The sequence below is a fragment of the Callithrix jacchus genome, chromosome 6 (genome assembly GCF_049354715.1).
Source record: "Callithrix jacchus isolate 240 chromosome 6, calJac240_pri, whole genome shotgun sequence".
In the NCBI taxonomy this organism is placed as follows: domain Eukaryota; kingdom Metazoa; phylum Chordata; class Mammalia; order Primates; family Cebidae; genus Callithrix; species Callithrix jacchus.
The window spans coordinates 42,146,598-42,169,077 of NC_133507.1; the positions used below are offsets into that span (position 1 = coordinate 42,146,598).

General features: G+C 38.4%; 1 protein-coding gene across 10 annotated transcripts in view; it reads left to right on the top strand.

Moving 5' to 3' along the window:
• The window catches only part of ZSWIM2 (zinc finger SWIM-type containing 2), a 127,926-nt gene that overhangs the window by 34,026 nt on the left and 71,420 nt on the right, over positions 1 to 22,480 (top strand). For 3 of the 10 annotated variants that reach the window (XM_078327186.1, XM_078327185.1, XM_035304325.3), the window contains one exon: positions 206 to 2,040. The exons of 1 other annotated variant lie outside the window; for it this stretch is intronic. In XM_078327186.1, the coding sequence (XP_078183312.1) occupies positions 206 to 1,006 (801 nt within the window). In that variant the 3' untranslated portion in view covers positions 1,007 to 2,040. Of the gene's footprint in view, positions 1 to 205; positions 2,041 to 22,480 lie in introns of those variants that run through there. 6 more of the 10 variants (XM_035304322.3, XM_078327189.1, XM_035304326.3 and 3 more) reach the window with 5 other exon arrangements.

Genomic DNA, 22,480 nt, shown 5'->3' on the forward strand with positions numbered 1-22,480 from the left:
ATTTTAATATCAAAAATGGAAATCAGTCCCTACATCAGTTATATTTAGAAGTGAACTTCTTCAAAGTATTTTCATAAAACCTGATAAATTATTATTTTTCAATTTGCTAAATATTTTTAATAATCACACAGGTATAAAACTGGTAGAAATTTATTTAAATATTATAAAGATTATTATAGCTCTGATTAGCTATTTTTTTTTAAAGTTTCACAGGAAATGTATTGACAATTGGTTAATCCACAAGTGCAATTCATGCCCTATTGATGGAGTAGTCATATATAACCCTTTAACTTGGAAAAATGCAGCAATGAATGGACAAGCACATCAGTCTGTTTCAAACAGAGACATCATTCATCTATCAAAGCAAGAAGAACCAGAACTTTTTATTCCTGGTACTGGATTAGTCTTAAAACAAAATAGACTTGGAATTTTACCTAGTATACCTCAATGTAATTTTGATAAATTGAATATGCTTCAAAGCCCAAAAGATGCCTATGAAAATATAACAATCGGTTATCTATGCTCTATCAAATTAGATAATTCAAGTAAATTAACCTATGAATATAAAATTAGCCATCATTTCCCCAGGTATCTTCAAGATCTACCCACTGCATCATTTGGAAAACTACCATCTGAAACATTTCTTCCTCCTATTGTTCATAAGAACACTGTATGTTCCACTGGAATGGAAAATCCATGCATCAGTGGGAAATACCACACTAGTCAAAGCCAGATGACCAAAGGCTGTAAATGTAATAACCACAACCTAAAGAAGACCCCTGGTACTAAAATAAGAGGAGACAACAAAAGAACAACTTTACTTCCAGAGGATTTCAATCTTATTGTCAATTGGGACACAGCTAAATTTAGTTTGTCTAAAAGATATAATAACTGTATGGGGGAAATTAGACAAAAATGTAGTCATCTATCAAGACAGCCTGTGTCTCATTCTGTAAACAGAAAAAGTGCTGAGCTATCTTTAATAATAGAAGGAGTTCAATTGTGAAAAAGTATTTTTGTTTACTGTCAGAAAATATTTGAATGTTGAATATAAAAAATGTTTTGTATAGAACATAAAAAGCACATATACTCTTGACAAATGTATATAAAATTCTCTGCTGGAATTTGCCTACTTATCTATAAACCACTCATTACACTTAAAGGAAATGATCTCATTACTTTTTTTTTTTTAATTTTACTTTAGGTTGTGTGGTAAATGTACAGATCATGCAGGGTTGTTGCATAGGTACTTACATGGCAAGGTGGTTTGCTGCCTCCATCCTCCCATCACCTATATTTGGCATTTCTCCCCATGTTATCCCTCCCCAACCTCCCTACCCTCTGCTGCCCCTCTTTTAGTTCCCCCCAACAGACCCCAGTGTGTGATGCTCCCCTCCCTGTGTCCATGTGTTCTCATTGTTCAACACAGCCTATACGTGAGAACATGCGGTGTTTGATTTTCTGTTCTTTTGTCAGTTTGCTGAGAATGATGGTTTCCAGATTCATCCCTGTCCCTACAAAGGACATGAAATCTAATTTTTTATGGCTGCATAGTATTCCATGGTGTATAGTGCCACGTTTTTCTTGTCCAGTCTATCATTGATGGGCATTTGGGTTGGTCCCAGGATTTTGCTATTGTAAACAGTGCTGCAATGAACATATATGTGCATATGTCTTTAATAGAATGATTTATAATCTTCTGGGTATATATCCAGTAATGGGATTGCTGAGTCAAATAGAATTTCTATTTCTAGATCCTTGTGATCTCATTACTTTTAAGACTTACAGCATTAGTTGTCTTCATGAGTATATTCAGGATATTATAAATAACGAATAATTTTAGAGCCTTTATCTTATTTTACACTGATTTTAGAAATGTTTTACTTAAATTAAGGAAATAGATTTTTCCTACATTGAGTCACCGTTTTCAAATATTTCTATGGTAACATATAACATCCAGGGATTACTCCCTTGTACTTCTGTATTTTTTTTGCATTATTATTGCACTAGTAATTATTATAAACCCATTTTTAAAAAAACCTTTAAAAACTCCACAAAGGAGTTTTGTTATACATCAAATAAGGATAAAATGAAATACTATCAGCTATGTCATACTTCTAATGGTTTTACTGTTTTATTTTCAAGAAACTTATATAAGTACTACCAAATTTCTTGATGCAATCACTATTAAAGGATCTGTTATTTAAAACCTGCTCTATTTTCAAAGTAACCATTGTTTCAAAATGTTCATTTGAAAAAATGTAATCCTTAGATTTTTGTTTATTTTTAAATTATATGGCTCAGCTTCTTTTCAAATATTTTTCAAATTATTGATGCTATATTGATTTTTATTATCTGTCACAAACAAAAAAACACATGATTTTTTTTATCATGGTAATAATGGAATACACAGGCCTATTAAACAAATCTTGAAGATATCCAGCAAAATTCTTTGAAAAGGCATTTTCATTTAAAGAAATCATTAAATTCAGGTTAATCACAAACGGAAAGTAATTAATAAAGTGTAGTTCAGAAATAATAACTAAGTTAATTACAATATGAGCTGCATTTGAAAACTGAATGAAAGTTTGTCTTGTTTATGATATACAAATGGATGGCCAAATATATTTATCAGCAATTCAGAATTTTATCAGCCTATTTGTCTTGAAAGATAGAGTTAAGGAAACTGCAAAATAATTTTCCAATTAATCAAATATTATTTATGTTCCTATAGATATTTCACTCTTCTTTCTTTATGTTTTTTTCTTGAACTTTTATTTTAAGTACCAGGGTACATGTGCAGGATGTGCAGGTTTGTTACGTAGGTAAACATGTTCCATAGTGGTTTGCTGCAAGGATCAACCCATCACCTAGGTATTAAGCCCAGGATCTATTAGCTGTTCTTCCTGATACTCTCCCTCCCTTCACCCTTGAAACAGGCCCCAGTGTGTGTTGTTCACCACCAGGGGTCCATATGTTCTCATCATTCAGCTCCCACTTAAGTGAGAACATGCAGTGTTTGTTTTTCTGTTCCTGTGTTAGTTTCCTGAGGATAATGGCTTCCAGCTCCATCCATGTCCTTGCAAAGGACATGATCTCATTCCTTTTTATGGTTGCATAGTAGTCCATGGGGTATATGTACCATGTTTTCTTTCTCCAGTCTATCACTGATGGGCATTTGGGTTGATTCCATGTCTTTGCCATTGCAAATAGTGCTGCAACGAACATACATGTGCATGTACATTTATAATATAATGATTTATATTCCTTTGCATATGTACCCAGTGATGGAATTGCTGAGTCAAATGATATTTTTGCTTCTAGATCTATAAGGAATCGCCATAATGTCTTCCACAATGGTTGAACTAATTTACACTCCCACCAACAGTGTAAAAGCATTTCTTTTTCTCCACAACTTCTCCAGCATCTGTGGTTTCTTGACTTCTTAATAATCATCATTCTGACTGGCATGCATGAGATGATATCTCATTGTGGTTTTGATTTGCGTTTTTCTAACGATCAGTGATGTTGAGCTTTCCTTCATATGTTTGTTATACACATGAATGTCTTCTTTTGAGAAGTATCTGTTCAGATCCTATGCTGACTTTTTAATTTATATTTTTCTTATAAATTTGTTTAAGTTCCTTGTAAACTCTGGATATTAGACCTTTGTCAGATAGATAGATTGCAAAATTTTTCTCCCATTCTATAGGTTGTCTGTTCATTCTAATGATAGTTTCTTTTGCTGTGCAGAACCTCTTTAGTTTAATTACATCCCATTTGTAAATTTTTGCTTTTGTTGCAGTTGCTTTTGGAGTTTTTGTTATGAAATATTTGCTTAGGCCTATGTCCTAAATGGTATTGCCTAGGTTTTCTTCTAGGGGTTTTATGGCTTTAGATTTTCTATTTAAGTCTTTAATCCATCCTGAGTTAATTTTTTGTAAGGTATTAACGAAGGGGTCTAGCTTCAATTTTTTGCATATTGTTATCCAGTTCTTCCAAACCCACTTATTAAATAGTGAATCCTTTCCCCATTGCTTCTTTTTCACTCTCCTTTTTAATATAACTCTTCAAAAAGAATACACAATGTTTTAGAAAACAAAACATATATGGCTATCAACAGTAAAAAGTTAGAATGCTAGTTGAGACAAACAATGCTATAAAATTCATTTTTTAGTTATGAGAAAGATATGTATACTATTCTTATACTAGTCAAACTGGTTAATAATCATTCTGCAATTTTAATTTTATTGCCATAATATACCATATATCAAATATCAATGATTATTAAAGGAGAGTAGAAATTAACTAATACAGTAATGATTCCTTGACCACATAGCAAGCTTTCCTCAGACTTGGGGATGTAAATTAGGTGACTCAACAAGGAGAAGTTAAATAATTTTCATTTTTTTAATCAGACAAAATAAATTGCACAAAACCTTTCTGATTTCTAAGAATAGTTTATCTTATTTGTGAGGAAGAGGAAATGGCCTGAGATCAGCATAAAACATACTTCTGGGCAGTGGTGAATAATCTTGACAGGCTGGTCAGGGCCTAGAAGAGGAGAAATTGAAAGACTGTAGGCAAGTAAGTCTAGGGTAAAGGCATGTGGATGAACATGTGGGAGAAGGCACTGCCAAAAGCTCTGTCCATTGGAAAAATTTTCTCTCACCAGTTTGGGCAGTGTATCTCCCATCTACCACAAAGAGAGGTAGAGAAAATTAGACAAATTAAAGAAACATTTAGAAAGTGATCAATAAGGAAAAGAAGAAAAACAAGTCTAAAAATGCTTTTTGTGCTAGATATTACACGTGCTCACCAATACTATCTGGCTCCTTTGCAGGCATTTGAGAAACGACACTTCCCAGCATCATTGGAGTCAGGCAGATTTTGGGACTAGCTCTGACCAATGGCAGTTGCCATCCATTTTCATATTGCACCCACATACCCAGATGACCCATTCAAAAACCAAGCCGAAGTTTTTTCTGTGTCAGCTTGTTGTAGATATGTGCCAAAGAAGGGACACTATCCAACATTGGTGGATAAGATGGGAGTCTGGGCTCTCTGTGCAAGCATCTTAACTTCTGACTTGCCATTCTGTATTATGATGGTTTGCTGCCAGCTTTATGATGCAATGGATCTATCTGACAGACCCCAGCTGCTAATAGGCATTTGTGGATAAATAATCCATCATTTGGTATCCCATGGTCAGGTGCTTCATCTCCACCAGGACATGCCATCAGTTGTTTTTCAAGGGCATATTAGATGACCTTGTTCCAGAGCCTCAGGTATATACATGTGATTCTGCATGTTGGGCTTTCCAGAAGCTGCAAAGGTCATCTTTACCTACTTCCAATACCTCTAATATTATAGAGTCTACCGGGTTGCATGGCCAAGCAGCAAAACTGCTTATACCACTGTCTAGACTTGTAGCCGAGTTTTTCCTGTTCTGGGCTCCCCCAAATCTGACAGCCATTGGTATTATCCCGCATATGGGCCACAGCAGTAATCTCACATATAGAATAATGAAATGTGCCACCCACATAACTCAAAGATGTTGACCTTTTTTTTTTTTCTTGTGGTGAGAAGTATAAAATGTGGTAAGTTGTCTTTTATTTTGGAATGAATATCCTGGCATATCCCTGTTCATAGGAACCCTGTAATTTTAATAATGTGAAGGCCCCTGAATCTTTGTAGGGTTTATCTTTCATTCTGTGAAGCACTTATGTCTTAACAAGGATTATGACAGCAACTTTTTGCCTGTCTGGCCCGATTAACATAACAGCATTGATGCAGTAAATCAATGTACTGTTCTGCAAGATAGTTTTTTCTCAAATAGTTTGGAGGGTGGGAGAGTTGGCATAGTCCTAGGGCAAAACTGCAAACATATAATATTGCCTATTCTGTGTGAACAACAGCCCCTTCTTACCTTAGCAGAATAGAACATATTCACCATATTAATGGATTTATATGACATACCTGAGAACATAATGATCTTCTCTAGCGAAAATACCACATTTGACATGGCTGCTGCAATTGGGACTACTACTTTTTTTTAAGTTTACAGTAGTCTGCTTTAATCTTCCAGGATCCTTCCAGTTTTTGCAGGGGCCATGCTGGGAAATTTGGTGGACATTTAATAGGGACCAACAACTTCACATCTTCTAGCTTCTTATGGGGGTGGCACTAATTTCGACCATCTGCATAGGAATGTGATACTGGTTTTGATTTATTATATTTGCTGAATTTGTATAACAATTTTAAAGATTTACACTTTCCCCCTCTTCTATGATTACCTTTATGCCACAGGCCAAGAACCCAATGTAAGGCTTGTACCAATTATTTAGTATGTTATTCTCAATTATACTTTCAGGGACTACTGAATAGATCTGAAGAAACAGTGGGCCTGAAAAAAAAGCCAGATGTTTCCCAGGATTCCATTTACTACCTGGTCTCTATATGGCCCCACTTTAGAGGGGCCATAATGATGCTTCAAGTATTGAGTATGAGTGTCATTTCTTACATGTCCAAAAACCCTTGAAGTGTTTGGCTGTCCCACTTTTAATGCATGGCACTAGGGTGATGCATTAACTAATCTCAGTTTGCTTGGGACATTTCTAATTTTACAACAAGAGTCTCATGTTCTAAGATGTCCCTCAGTTCTGGGCAAATCTGGATGGCTGATTATTCAGAAAAATCACCCAAGTAAATGACATTTGTGGAAGGAGTGGGAAATGTATTTTTAAGGATATTTGCTATGGTATTTTAATTTCCTTCCTGCTGGAGTCTTGGCCTCCAGGTCTGAAAACTACCTCAGGTCCAGCAATTTGGTACTAGACTACAACTTTTAACAAGGGCAGTTGCCCTTGGTCTCCTGGTCATTCATCCTTGATTTCTTCTGACAGGGCAAGCTAAATAGAGTACCCTTGTTGTAGTCCCATCTGTTTTGCCCCTAGTGACAATCTGTTTAATAAACTATTTTCATCTCAGTGGGTCAGGCCTCCTAGCTGCTACTCTGTCCCTGCCACTTATTACAATAATTGCATTCACTTAGAATTTGGCAGTTAAGTACTATCACCTGGCCTTTATTAGGTGTTCAACTCACTGCTATTAGTGAACTTATTAATAAGAGCCTCTTCTAACATCAACTCTGGGTTATAGAAGAGAGCCACCACTGAACTTTTACTGATGTCAGTGCCCTGACACCAGTACATTGTTTGTGACCTTGGTAATTGGTGTCTTTTATAGGCCTTCCCATGGAACATTATCATCAGATGGGGCTCCTGGCTTTACAAAGTACATTTACTCCAGCATGACCATTTCCATGGGTTTTAAAATCCGTTGATCTACTATCTGCAAATATTGTCTATATTTCAACTTCACAGAGCATTGGTCATTGCTTTTTCTATGCTTCCAGAAGCCATCTATATGTACCATCACTTGGAGTCCATTAAATCCTATTTCATAAGAATGTTCCCATGTCAGTAAACTCTTCCCTGCCCAATTTTATTTTCAGGCATGCTTGATTGAGTTCTCTCAGGAGTCAAATCCACGGGTTCTCCTCCAGTACATGCCAATACACAATGGCTAGGTCTTGCAGCTTCTTTAAGGTACTAAGCACTATTAGAGCTAGCATATTTCTGGCTGGGTTATGCTGTGAATTAACCCGAGTGTTAATGCCTGGTGGCCATAACAGGAGGCACATGTGGTTTTGTGACGGTGAGGGCTCTTCATTACCTTCAAGTAAGGTGGGCGGGCAGCCCTTATGAAGAAGGGGTGGCCCACTTCTGCATTTTTGGAGATCAGAAGAGTCTGGGGTTCAAAATTTCTAGGGACGATCACAACCAGATGTTCTCAAGTGTCAGGGTCCTGTTTTTTCCAGCCGTGCCTTGATACTGTCATAACCAACCTGCCTCAATGGGGCATTTTACCTTATCTGGAGCTCTACTACAGCATTTACTCCTGGTCCTCAGCTTCCTCTGCCTTCTTGCAGCATAGTGCCTTTTCGTAAGCTACTGTAAAGGTGCATTGGATTTCAGGCTTGGTGTTCAATTGCCCATAGTTTTTCCTTATTTTTTTTTCTTGGGTTGTAATGAGCTTAGCAATAGCCATCTGTTCTTGTTGTCCTTATGGTAACTATTTCTCCAGTGCTTCTCAAAGGTCTGATACTTCACACCAGCTAGCATATACTCTCCCCACCCCCAATGGCATACCTTCACAACTCACTGATCTAGAGAGTTTTAATAGCAGAGCATCCAGCCACCTTATGCCCAGAGATGTCTATATTCCACTTGCCGGAGACAGGGTCCCCATTGCAACTGTGCTGAAAGTGATCTGGCTTGTAAACCCTGTCGCATTACCTACTTTCTCAGACTTTCTCATTATCAACTTGCATAGGTTGTTTCTTCCAAAAAGAGACATTTCAATAGAATTTGTTATGAAGGCTATGTATCAAACATTAACACATGTGCAAAGAAGGGGCCGGATCTTAACTATATTTAAAATATTGATAGTTTGTTCATTTCTCCTCACCCTAATCTCTTCCCTGAAGAAAGAAAACAAGATTCAACAGAGGGAGGAGAGTTGGAAAGCACTGGTCACACTCTCCCACAATAGATATAAGATGTAGGCCATCTCAGGAAGGGTGTGCGCTTGAGCTAGATAGTACATAAGCTGAGGCAGTGCAGCTAAGGCAGACCCTCAAAAAGGGTCTGCTGAAAGCATTGTGAGCAGCTGAGGCAAAAAGCCCTTTCTTGAAGGCTGATCTGGGTAGTGCATCACTCATCTGCCATAGATAGAGATGGAGAAAATTAGACATACTAAAGAAACGTTTAGGAATTAATGGTTATGGGAAGAGGGAGAAAAAGAAGTAAAAAACTTTTTTTGTGTGTGTGGTGGATACTACTTGTGCTCACCAACACTATCTGGTTCCTTTCTGGGTGTCTGGGAAACTATACTTCCTAGCACTATTGGAGTTAGTCAGAGCCTTGTGACTCGCTCTGACCAATGAAATGTGGGTGAAAGTGAAGAACATTATTTCCAGCCAGCGATGGTGAGAAGCTGCTGCACAAACCAGCCGCTATTCCCCAGCCACAGTAACTGAGAAGCCACATATCTCAGGTGGCACATCAACAAAATAATGGAGCCTTTATCAGCCTGCATCCTTGAGGTAAGCAATTATAAATATAGGTTGGGACCCCAGAAGAGAGGGTTCGGTGCAAATACAAATTTAAGAGTCATGAGCATGTAGATGAAAGCTATGTGAATTGCTGATATCAACCAAGGATTGAATCCTGAGTAAATACAGGACAATAGAGAGAGCTCTGAAGACTCCAGCATTTAAACTTAGGAAAAGATGCCAGCAAAGGAGATTGGGGAAGAATGAGGAATGTTCTAATCTGGGAATGAAGAATGCAGTTTCGCTTTAGCAATAGGAAGGCATTAGTGATTGTAGCTAGGAGAGTTTAAGTGACAAAGGCCAGTTGGATTGGGTTGGAGAGAGAATGGCAAGTGAGGCAGAGTGTATTCATAATTCAAGAAGGAAGATTATGAACGAGAGGAGGGAGAAAATAGCTTGAACTGGGAATGTCTGTTTCAGAGATTTTTTTCAAAGCAGTGGCAAACTTTTTTTTTTTTTTTTTTTCCCCCGAGACGGAGTTTCGCTCTTGTTACCCAGGCTGGAGTGCAATGGCGTGATCTCGGCTCACCGCAACCTCCGCCTCCTGGGTTCAGGCAATTCTCCTGCCTCAGCCTCCTGAGTATCTGGGATTACAGGCACGCGCCACCATGCCCAGCTAATTTTTTGTATTTTTAGTAGAGACGGGGTTTCACCATGTTGACCAGGATGGTCTCGATCTCTTGACCTTGTGATCCACCCACCTCGGCCTCCCAAAGTGCTGGGATTACAGGCGTGAGCCACCACGCCCGGCAACATTTTTAAATGTCATTAAGACACAGCTGATGTGTGTGATGATTGATAATGGTAACATTCCTGAGTGGGGAAGAATCTAGGCACAGACACTTGACACAATTTCTGAATTTCTCTTAGCCCTTCATGAGAGTCATGGGGTTTAAGAGCTGAAAGAAATTTTGGAGATAATTATGTTATCTTTATGATGAAAATGAGGTTTAAGTGTTTTACTGTCTTATCTGTGGTCACACAACAAGTGAGGAACCAAAACTACAGAAAAATTCGTATTTCCTTGATCCTAGTCTGACTCTCAGCTTTTTAATTGAAGGAATATTGTACTACCCAATTTATAAACTAATCTTTTGTTGATAAGTTTGCTAAAGAATGTTTTCTGAAGCTCATAAAGGCAAAACACTGTTCTTAGTATGAGGTATGGTTACCTTATAATCAATAATGTACTTAGCAAATACTTCATGACTAATATGATTAATTACTACATATGTAATGTTTGTTGCTTATGCATATGATAAATTTTATTTAAAGAAACCATTAAATGAAATATTTAAAGGTAAATGTTTGCAGGAACATTTTCAAAAGCAATCAGAGGATTTAAAGCTAATGGAATTCCTTTTTTAAAAAAGAAAGTGACTACTGTGAAACAAGTTCTATTTTTATGTGTTCTTTGAAGAAGTTGACCAATTTTTGTAAAATTGAAATGTCCTTATTGTGTGAGTGAATAATCTGTCTTGGGTGGAGAGAGCATTTTTCAAGCTAAAAATAGGAAATATTGATTCACATAAAAGATAATTTGGCATGACACAGGTTTAAATCACTAAAGAGGCTTAATGTTTTGAAGTTTAATTTCAGTTTACAAATAAACTTTTCTATTTTGTGGCCATCTGTTTCACAAATAAAAACACATTTCCAAGATATATGATTCAAACACTCAAATTACTGAGAAAGCATAGTAAGATATAACACTAAAGATCAATTTGATCCTCAGATGCTCTAATAGTAGCTTTATGCTAGTGTATTCTTCTTGTAGTACAAAACAGCAAAAGGACAAAGAAAATTTAAATGTTTTGAATAGTTGGTTTTACTTGGAAAACTGTCAGTAATGGACTTGAGGCATGCTCAATGATAATTCACTAGTATCTGGGCCAGACACTGTGGCTCATGCCTGAAATCCCAACATTTTGGGAGGCTGGGATGGGAGGATCACAGCCAGAAGTTCAAGACCAGCCTGGGCACCATAGCAAGACCCTGTCACTACAAACAAATAGAAAATATTATCTGGGAATGGTGGCACATAATCGTAGTCCTAGAGACTGGGGTGGCTGAGGTGAGAGGATCCTTGAGCCCAGGAATTTAAGGCTGCAGTGAAGGAGGATCACACTGCTGCACTCCAGAATGGAGACAGAGCAAGATCCTGTCTCTAAAATATATATGAACAAGATAATCAAGGTACAATGACAAACATTCCTTCCTTCCAATGATTTGTAACTCCAGGAGAAACATGTGCAAGCAAGGAATAATAGGTTCCTTTTACACATTATAAAACCACTGAAATATAATTTCCCCCAAACCTTACATACCCATGTCACTAATTCTTTAAAATAATGGCTTGATTCTTATAAGTTTTTTCTTATTATGGGTAATAAAATTAATGATTTAGAAGACGCTAAAATTTTAAAGGTCCATTACAGAAGAAATAGAAGAAGAATATAATGGTCATGGTTCTGAAATGCAAAATTTCATAAAACAAGTTATTTTGCAAAAAATGTAAATTATCATAGTACTATAAAATATATTGAAATAATTTGTATCAAAGTAATTATGTGGTTACTTTCAAATAAAATAAAACCTTTACAAATGTGGCATCAATTTTGAAAATATAACACCAGCACTGATTTATAATCTTTTGTTTGCAAGAAAACTTCTTCCAAAATCATAATTTTAACAATTCTACTTCCTGATTTTACTGTAGACTGTAGAGTGCTAAGGAATTGTGAGCACAACTGTTTATGATATCTGTTCTTTTGCATTTGCTGAGGAGTGCTTTACTTCCAATTATGTAGTTAATTTTAGGATAAGTGTGATGTGGTGCTGAGAAGACTGTATATTCTGTTGATTTGGGGTGGAGATTTCTGTAGATGTCTATTAGATCTGCTTGGTCCCTAGCTGAGTTCAAGTCCTGGATGTCCTTGTTAATTTTCTGTCTCGTTGATCTAATATTGACAATGGGGTGTTCAAGTCTCCCCCTATTATTGTGTGGGAGTCTAAGTCTCTTTGTAGTTCTCTAAGAACTTGCTTTATGAATCTGGGTGCTCCTGCATTGGGTGCATATATATTTAGGATAGATAGCTCTTCTTGTTGCATTGATCCCTTTACCATTATGTAATGCCCTTCTTTGTCTCTTTTGATATTTGTTGGTTTAAAAACTGTTTTATCAGAGATTAGGATTGCAACCCCTGTGTTTTTTTGCTTTCCATTTACTTGGTAAATCTTCCTACATCTCTATTTTGAACCTATGTGTATCTTTTCACGTGAGATGGGTCCCCTGAATACAGCACACCAATGGGTTTTGATTCTTTATGCACTTTGCCAGTCTGTGTCTTTTAATTGGGGCATTGAGCCCATTTATATTTAAGGTTCATATTGTTATGTGTGAATTCGATCCTGCCATTTTGATGCTAGCTGGTTGTTTTGCCCATTAGTTCATGCAGTTTCTTCGTAGTGTTGATGGTCTTTACAATTTGGTATGTTTTTGCAGTGGCTGGTACCTGTTATTTCTTTCCATGTTTAGTGCTTTTCTCAGGAGTTCTTGTAAGGCAGGCCTGGTGGTGACACAGTCTCTCAGCATTTGTTTGTCTGTTAAAGATTTTATTTCTCCTTTGCTTATAAAGCTTAGTTTGGTTGGATGTTAAATTCTGGGTTTTAAATTATTTTCTTTTTTTGAGACGGAGTTTCACTCTCATTACCCAGGCTGGAGTGCAATGGCGTGATCTTGGCTCACCGCAAGCTCCGCCTCCTGGGTTCAGCCAATTCTCCTGCCTCAACCTCCTGAGTAGCTGGGATTACAGGCACGTGCCACCATGCCCAGCTAATTTTTTGTATTTTTAGTAGAGTCGGGGTTTCACCATGTTGACCAGGATGGTCTCGATCTCTTGACCTCGTGATCCACCCACCTCGGCCTCCCAAAATGCTGGGATTACTAAATCATTTTCGTTTAGGATGTTGAATATTGCCCCCACTGTCTTCTGGCTTGTAGAGTTTTTGCTGAGAGATCCACTGTTAGTCTGATAGGCTTCCCTTTGTGGGTAACTTGACCTTTCTCTCTGGCTGCCCTTAGCATTTTTTCCTTCATTTCAACCTTGCTGAATCTGATGATTATGGTCTTGGGGTTGCTATTCTTGAGCATTATCTTTGCAGTGTTCTCTGTATTTCCTGATTTGAGTGTTGGCATGCCTTGCTAGGTTGGGGAAGTTCTCCTGGTAATATCCTGAAGAGTGTTTTCCAACTTGGTTTCATTCTCTCCATTGCTTTCAGGTACACTGATCAAATGTAGGTTTTGTCTTTTCACATAATTCCATATTTCTTGGAGGCTTTGTTCATTTCCTTTCACTCTAATCTTATCTTCTTGCTTTATTTCATTAAGTTGATCTTCAATCTCTGGTATCCTTTCTTCAATTCAGCTACTGAAACTTGTGTATGCATCACAAGGTTCTTGTACTGTGTTTTTCAGTTCCATCAGGTCATTTATGTTCTTCTCTATGCTGGTTATTCTCGTTAGCATTTCATCTAACCTTTTTTAAGGTTCTTAGCTTCCTTGCATTGGGTTAGAAAATGCTCCTTTAGCTCAGATAAGTTTGTTATTACCCACCTTCTGAAGCCTGTTTCTGTCAATTTATCAAACTCATTCTCTGTCCACTTTTTTCCCCTTGCTGGCAAGGAGTTGTGATCCCTTGGAAGAAAAGAGGCATTCTGGTTTTTGGAATTTTCATCTTTTTTGAACTGACTTATTCCCATCTTTGTGGATTTATCTGCCTTTGATCTTTGAAGTCAGTGACTTTTGGATGGGGTCTCGGAGTAGATGTCATGAGCAAAAAATAGGAAAATATGATAGTGATAATTCTCATATATAATATTTTTAACCTTCAGTTGATTATTTTGACAATTGAAAGATTTAAATTATATTACTTTATGTTATAAGTAGTGTAAAATTCACCCAATTTATCCTGGATAATTAGTCTTTTATATGATGTTTAACATGGTTTAAAATTAAATCTGGGCTGGTTATGGTAACTTGCATGTAATCCCAACACTTTGAGAAGCTAAAGCAGAAAGATCCTTTGAGTTCATGAGTTTGAGACTATCCTAGGTAATATAGCAAGATCACATCTCTACAAATTAAAAAATATATATACATATGTGTACGTGTATATATGAATATATGTATATATGTATGTGTATATACATATATATGTGTGTATGTGTATTATGTATATATAAAATCTGAAATACATCATATTTATTCTCTAGCTATCCAAATGTCTTCATCATTTTATAGGATAATATAAAATTGACAGTACCTGATTAAACAGGAGCCAGAGATTCCTACACTTCAATGACAATTACATAATTTAATGTTTAAAAAGTGTTGTCTGGAGGAAAAGTGACCAAAGGAATATGAAGAAATATACCTTTAATGGATTGCATGATAATTTAGCTGTATGATTCATAGTAGTTTTCCACACAATGCACTAAAAATTAACTTTGTCTTTGTAAGAGTTCAAAGGATTATTTTAATTATGAAATGGATTGTATGAAGTTATTTTAGTTTAAATTTTATAACATCTTTGTTGTGGCTGGAGCCCTATTATAAATTTCCAGAAAATTTGCATAGTAGTTCATTTCCATAAATATTATTCTTTTTATTGCAGTTTTGGGTTTGGGGTACTTGTGCAGAAGATGCAAGATAGTTGCATAGGTACACAAGTGGCAGTGTGATTTGCTGCCTTCCTCCCCTTCACCCACATCTGGCATTTCTCCCCATGCTATCCCTCCCCAACTCCCCCCCAGGCTGTCCTTCCCCGATACCCCCCAATACACCCCAGTGTATAGTGCTCCTCTCCCTGTGTCCACGTGTTCTCATTGTTGATCACCTGCCTATGAGTGAGAACATGCGGTATTTCATTTTCTGTTCATGTGTCAGTTTGCTGAGAATAATGTTCTCCAGATTCATCCATGTCCCTACAAAGGACACGAACTCATCGTTTTTGATTGCTGCATAATATTCCATGGTGTATATGTGCCACATTTTTCCAGTCTAGTCTATCATCGATGGGCATTGCGGTTGGTTCCAGGTCTTTGGTATTGTAAACAGTGCTGCAATGAACATTCGTGTGCATGTGTCCTTATAGTAGAACGATTTATAGTCCTTTGGATATATACCCAGTAATGGGATTGCTGGATCAAATGGAATTTCTATTTCTAGGTCCTTGAGGAATCACTTCACTGTCTTCCACAATGGTTGAACTAATTTACACTCCCACCAGCAGTGTAAAAGTGTTTCTGATTCTCCACATCCTCTCCAGCATCTGCTGTCTCCAGATATTTTTATGATCACCATTCTAACTGGCGTGAGATGGTATCTCAATGTAGATTTGATTTGCATTTCTCTAATGGCCAGTGATGATGAGCATTTTTTCATATGTATGTTGGCCTCATGTATGTCTTCTTTTTTAAAGTGTCTGTTCATATCCTTTGCCCATTTTTGAATGGGCTTGTTTGTTTTTTTCTTATAAATCCGTTTGAGTTCTTTGTAAATTCTGGATATCAGCCCTTTGTCAGATGGGTAAACTGCAAATATTTTTTCCCATTCTGTTGGTTGCCGATTCACTCTAGTGAGTGTTTCTTTTGCCGTGCAGAAGCTGTGGAGTTTCATTAGGTCCCATTTGTCTATTTTGGCTTTTGTTGCCAATGCTTTTGGTGTTTTGTTCATGAAGTCCTTGCCTACTCCTATGTCCTGAATGGTTTTGCCTAGATTTTCTACCAGGGTTTTTATGGTGCCAGGTCTTATGTTTAAGTCTTTAAACCATCGGGAGTTAATTTTAGTGTAAGGTGTCAGGAAGGGGTCCAGTTTCTGCTTTCTGCACATGGCTAGCCAGTTTTCCCAATGCCATTTATTAAACAGAGAATCCTTTCCCCATTGCTTGTTTTTGTCAGGTTTATCAAAGATTGTATGGTTGTAGATATGTTGTGTTGCCTCCGATGCCTCTGATTTGTTCCATTGGTCTATATCTCTGTTTGGTACCAGTACCATGCTGTTTTGATTACTGTAGCCTTGTAGCATAGTTTGATGTCCAGTAGTGTGATGCCTCCAGCTGTGTTCTTTTTGCTTAGAATTGACTTGGCTATGCGGGCTCTCTTTTGGTTCCATATGAAGTTCATGGTGGTTTTGTCCAGGTCTGTGAAGAAAGTCATGGTAGCTTGATGGGGATAGCATTGATTCTGTAAATTACTTTGGGCAGTATAGCCATTTTTACAATATTAATTCTTTCTAATCATGAACATTGAATGTTTCTCCATCTGTTTGTGTCCTCTCTTATTTCATTGAGCAGTGGTTTGTAGTTTTCCTTGAAGAGGTCCCTTACGTTCCTTGTGAGTTGTATTCCTAGGTATTTTATTCTTTTTGTAGCAATTGTGAATGGCAGTTCATTTTTGATTTGGCTCTCTTTAAGTCTGTTATTGGTGTAGAGGAATGCTTGTGATTTTTGCACATTGATTTTATATCCTGAGACTTTGCTGAAGTTGCTTATCAGTTTCAGGAGTTTTTGGGCTGAGATGATGGAGTCTTCTAGGTATACTATCATGTCATCTGCAAATAGAGACAATTTGGCTTCCACCTTTCCTATTTGAATACCCTTTATTTCTTTTTCTTGCCTGATTGCTGTGGCTAGAACTTCCAGTACTATATTGAATAGGAGTGGTGACAGAGGGCATTCTTGTCTAGTGCTGGATTTCAAAGGGAATGCTTCCAGTTCTTGCCCATTCAGTACGATATTGGCTGTTGGTTTGTTGTGAGTAGCTTTTATTACTTTGAGATACGTTCTATCGATACCGAGTTTATTGAGGATTTTTAGCATAAAGCGCTGTTGAATTTTGTCGAATGCCTTCTCTGCATCAATTGAGATAATCATGTGGTTTTTATTTTTGGTTCTGATTATGTGGTGAATCACGTTTATAGACTTGTGTATGTTGAACCAGCCTTGCATCCCCGGGATGAATCCTACTTGATCATGATGGATAAGTTTTTTGATGTGCTGTTGCAATCGGCTTGCCAGTAATTTATTGAAGATTTTTGTATCCATGTTCATCATGGATATTGGCCTTAAGTTTTCTTTTCTTGTTGAGTCTCTGCTGGGTTTTGGTATCAGGATGATGTTGGTCTCATAACATGATTTGGGAAGCATTCCCTATTTTTGGATTATTTGGAATAGTTTCAGAAGGAATGGTACCTGCTCCTCTTTGTGTGTCTTGTAGAATTTGGCTGTGAACCCATCTGGACCTGAGATTTTGTGTGTGGTAGGCTCTTAATTGCTGCCTCAACTTCAGACCTTGTTATTGGTCTATTCATAGTTTCAGCTTCCTGCTTGTTTAGGCTTGGGAGGATACAGGTGTCTAGGAATTTATCCATTTCTTCCATGTTTACTGGTTTATGTGCATAGAGTTGTTTGTAATATTCTCTAATGATGGTTTGAATTTCTGTGGAATCTGTGGTGATTTTTCCTTTATCATTTTTTATTCCATCTATTTGGTTGTTCTCTTTTTTATCAGTCTGGCTAGTGGTCTGTCTATTTTGTTGATCTTTTCAAAGAACCACCTCTTGGATTTGTTGATTTTTTGAAAGGTTTTTTGTGTCTCTATCTCCTTCAGTTCTGCTCTGATCTTACTTATTTCTTGTCTTCCGCTAGGTTTTGAGATTTTTGGATCTTGCTCCTCTAGCTCTTTCAATTTTGATGATATGGTGTCAATTTTGGATCTTTCCATTCTCCTCATATGGGCACTTATTGCTATGTATTTTCCTCTGGAGACTGCTTTAAATGTGTCCCAGAGATTCTGGTATGTTGTGTCTTCATTCTCATTGGTTTCGAATAACTTCTTTATTTCTTCCTTCATTTCATTGTGTATTCAGTCAACACTCAACAGCCAGTTGTTCAGTTTCCATGAAGCTGTGCGGTTCTGGGTTGGTCTCTGAATTCTGAGTTCTAACTTGATTGCACTATGGTCTGAGAGACTGTTTATTAGTATGTCAGTTGTTTTGCATTTGCTGAGGAGTGCTTTACTTTTAATTATGTGGTCAATTTTAGAGTAGGTGTGATGTGGTGCTGAGAAGAATGTATAGTCTGTGGATTTGGGGTGGAGAGTTCTGTAAATGTCTATCAGGTTTGCTTGTTCCTGGTCTGTGTTTAAGCCCTGGATATCTTTGCTGATTTTCTATCTGGTTGATCTGTCTAATATTGACAGTGGAGTATTAAAGTCTCCCACTATTATTGTGTGGGAGTCTAAGTCTCTTTGTAAGTCATTAAGAACTTGCCTTATGTATTTAGGTGCTCCTGTATTGGGTCCATATATATTTAGAATCATTTGCTCTTCTTGTCGTATCAATCCCTTTACCATTATGTAATGACCTTCTTTGTGTCTTTTGATCTTTGTTGCTTTAAAGTCTATTTTATCAGAGATGAGAATTGCAACTCCTGCTTATTTAGGGTCTCCATTTGCTTGGTAAATCTTTCTCCATCCCTTTATTTTGAGCCTTTGTGTATCCTTGCATGTGAGATGGGTTTCCTGGATATAGCACACCGATTGGTTTTGGGTTTTTATCCAATTTGCCAGTCTGTATCTTTTGATTGGTGCATTTAGTCCATTTACATTTAGGGTTAATATTGTTATGTGTAAATTTGATACTGCCATTTTGATGCTAGCTGGATGTTTTGCCCATTAGTTGATGCAGATTCTTTATTTTGTTGATGCTCTTTAGCATTGGGTGTGTTTTTGGAATGGCTGGTACTGGTTTTTTCTTTCTATGTGTAGTGCCTCTTTCAAGAGCTCTTGTAAAGCAGGCCTGGTGGTGACAAAATCTCTGAGTACTTGCTTGTTTGCAAAGAATTTTATTTTTCCTTCACTTATGAAGCTCAGTTTGGCTGAATATGAAATTCTGGGTTGCAAATTCTTTTCTTTAAGGATGTTGAATATTGGCCCCCACTCTCTTCTGGCTTCTAGGGGGTTTCTGCCGAGAGATCTGCTGTGAGTCTGATGGGCTTCCCTTTGTGGGTGACCCGACCTTACTCTCTGGCTGCCCTTAGTATTTTCTTTTTCATTTCAACCCTGCTGAATCTGACGATTATGTGCCTTGAAGTTGCTCTTCTTCATGAATATCTATGTGGTATTCTCTGTATTTCCTGGATTTGAATATTGGCCTGGCTTGCTATGTTCAGGTAGTTTTTCTGGATAATATCCTGAGGAGTGTTTTCCAGCTTGGACTGATTCTCTTCGTCACATTCAGGTACACCTATCAAACGTAGATTAAGTCTCTTCACATAGTCCGACATTTCTTGGAGACTGTTCATTCCTTTTTGTGCTTTTTTCGCTAATCTTGCCTTCTCTTTTCATTTCATTGAGTTGATCTTTGACCTCTGATATCCTTTCTTCTGCTTGGTCAATTCGGCTGTTGAAACCTGTGCATCCTTCGTGAAGTTCTCATGTTGTGTTTTTCAGCTACATCAATTCACTCATATTCCTCCCTACATTGTCCATTCTTGTTATAATTTCCTCTAATCTATTTTCAAGGTTCTTGTTTCTTTGCATTCAGTTAGTACATGTTTTTTTAGCTCACAGAAGTTTCTCATTACCCAGCTTCTAAAGTCTTATTCTGTCATTTCATCACACTCATTCTCCATCCAACTTTGTTCCCTTGCTGGTGAGGACTTGCGATCCCTTGCAGGAGGTGAGGTGTTCTGGTTTTGGGTGTTTTCCTCCTTCTTGCACTGGTTTCTTCCCATCTTTGTGGATTTATCCACCTGTCATCTGTGTAGTTGCTGATTTTCAGATTGGGCCTCTGGGTGGACGTCCAGATTGTTGTTGATGAAGTTATTTCTGTTTCTTAGTTTTCCTTCTAACAATCTGGCCCCTCTGCTGTTGGACTGCTGAGGTCCACTGCAGGCCCTGCTTGCCTGGGGGTCACTGCAGCAGCTGCATAACAGTAAGGGTTGCTATCAGTTTCTTCTTCTGTTATCTTTGTCCCAGAATGATGCCCACCAAATGTCAGTCTGATCAGTCCTTTGTGAGGTGACTCTTTGGATATACGGGGGTCAGGGAGCTGCTTGATGAGACAGCCTGTTCTTTATAGGAGCTCAAGTGTTGAGCTGTGAGCTCCATTGTTCTTTCAGAGCTGCTAGGCAGGTACGTTTAAGTCTGCTGCAGCAGAACTCATAAACTGCCTTTTTTCCCCAGGTGCTCTGACCCAGGGAGTTAGGGCTTCATTTATTGGTATCCACTGCATTCTTTTTTCTTTTCTTTTCTGGGATGTTCTGCCCAGCAACGAGGCAGCATAGTCACTTCTTGTAGAGGCTTTGCTTAGCTGCTGTGCGTTCTGCCCTGCTGCTGGCTCTGCCCTGCTGCCCTGTGTATTTCCCTGCAGTCCTGTTTATATGGGTGTGGTTAGAACTGCCTCAGCAATATTGGCTCACCTCTATAATGGTGGACTGTCTTTGTTATGGTATCGGCAACGGCAGGCTGTGTCAGCAATGGCAGACTACCTCTATAGGGGTGGAGTGCCTCAGTAATGGCAGACGCTTCTCCCCACAGAGCTGGGACATCCTAGTTTTAGCTGTGCTTGCTGTGAAACTTTCAACCCCGAGCGTTTCCAATTGCTGTTTGTTTTTTTGGGCATGGTACCCGCCGAGCCTGATCACCTGGCTCTCTTCCTTGGAGCCCTTTTTTTTTCCTTAAGTTGAATGGTTGACTCTCTCCCAGGTGTTCTAGTCACCTGCTGAAAGGGTGCTGGGATCTGTGTGATTTCCCATGTGGCGACCCACTGTGCCGGCTGAAACAACGTGGCTGCCCGGTAATCTCCTGGCCTGGCTTTATGTTTCAGTCCCGTTTAAACAGATGAATGGGCAAATCCGCCTTCCCAGATCTCCAACTGCCAGTTTAACAGGACAACCAGACCAGTGTATTTTGTACTGAGAGCCGCTGTGCTGTGGTGCCAGCCGAAACAGCCACACCAGCCAAAAGAGCCACCCTGGCCAAAACAGCCAAACTGGTGACCTGTGGGTCTCTTCCACCTGGGAATCTCCTGGTCTGTGGGCAATAAAGATCTGTCTGGAAATGCAGTGTCCACTCACTCTCTGCGCTTTCACTGGTAGCTGCAATCCTGAGCTGCTCCTACAGTGCTACAGTGCCATCTTCCCCCAAAGTCTTGAACTCCTCTATGAATATTATTCTATTGAAGATATGTTCTCTTTGTTTCTTGGAAAGATACCTCATATAATAAGAACTATTTATTTTCTGAAATAATTTTCATTGAATATATTACACTGAGGTTCCAGGCTTCTGAAACTTTTAACTCAAAAGACTGTGTGTGTATAAACATATGTTTTGAAAACTTTTCCTTGGGCTCTCAGGAAAGTATTACAGAAGTAAATAAGTAACTACATGAATAATAAGATACAAATGTTCAGGAAACAAATTTGCTATTCACCACACGATAAAACCTCTATTCAAAGGGACAGAGGATATCGTTATCCTCAAGGACCTTACCACTGAGGAAGGGTGATAAATAGACAAGCTAATTTTAGATAGTAAAAGAAAACAGAAAAAAATAAGGACATAACATGTTAGGAAGTATCTAAGGATTGAGGATCAGAAGCCAATTTAGATGGAATGAGAGAAGGTCTCAGGAACTCAACAAAAACAGAAACAGGAGCATGGCAAGAAAGGGAAGCACAAAATGGGGACTGCCAAGATGGCACGGTAGGAGCAAATCAGGATTGCAGCTCTCAGTGAAGACGCAGAGGGTGAGTTCAATCTGCATTTCCAGACGGATCTTTGTTGCCCACAGAACGGAGAAATTCCCAGGTGTAGGAGAGACACGGGATGCCAGTGCAGCTGTTAAGGCTCGCGCGGCCACTTTGGCCAGCACTGCAGTGCAGCGGCACTCCGCACAGAATGCACTGGTCTGGATGACCTGTTAAACTGGCAATCTGAGATTTGGGAGGGCAGATTAGCATATCCATCTGATTAAACGGGACTTGGACAGCAAGCCAAACCAGGAGATTACTGGAAAGAGATGTTTGAGCTGGCACGGTGGGTCACTGCATGGAAAATCACACTGATCCTGGTGCCGTATCAGCAGCCAACTGAAACACCTGGGAGAGAGTCAACCGTTCTACTTAAAAAAAAAAAAAAAGGGCACTGAGGCAGGGAGCCAGGCAAACCCATCCAGGACATAGGAGTAGGCAAGGACTTCATGAACAAAACACCAAAAGCATTGGCAACAAAAGCCAA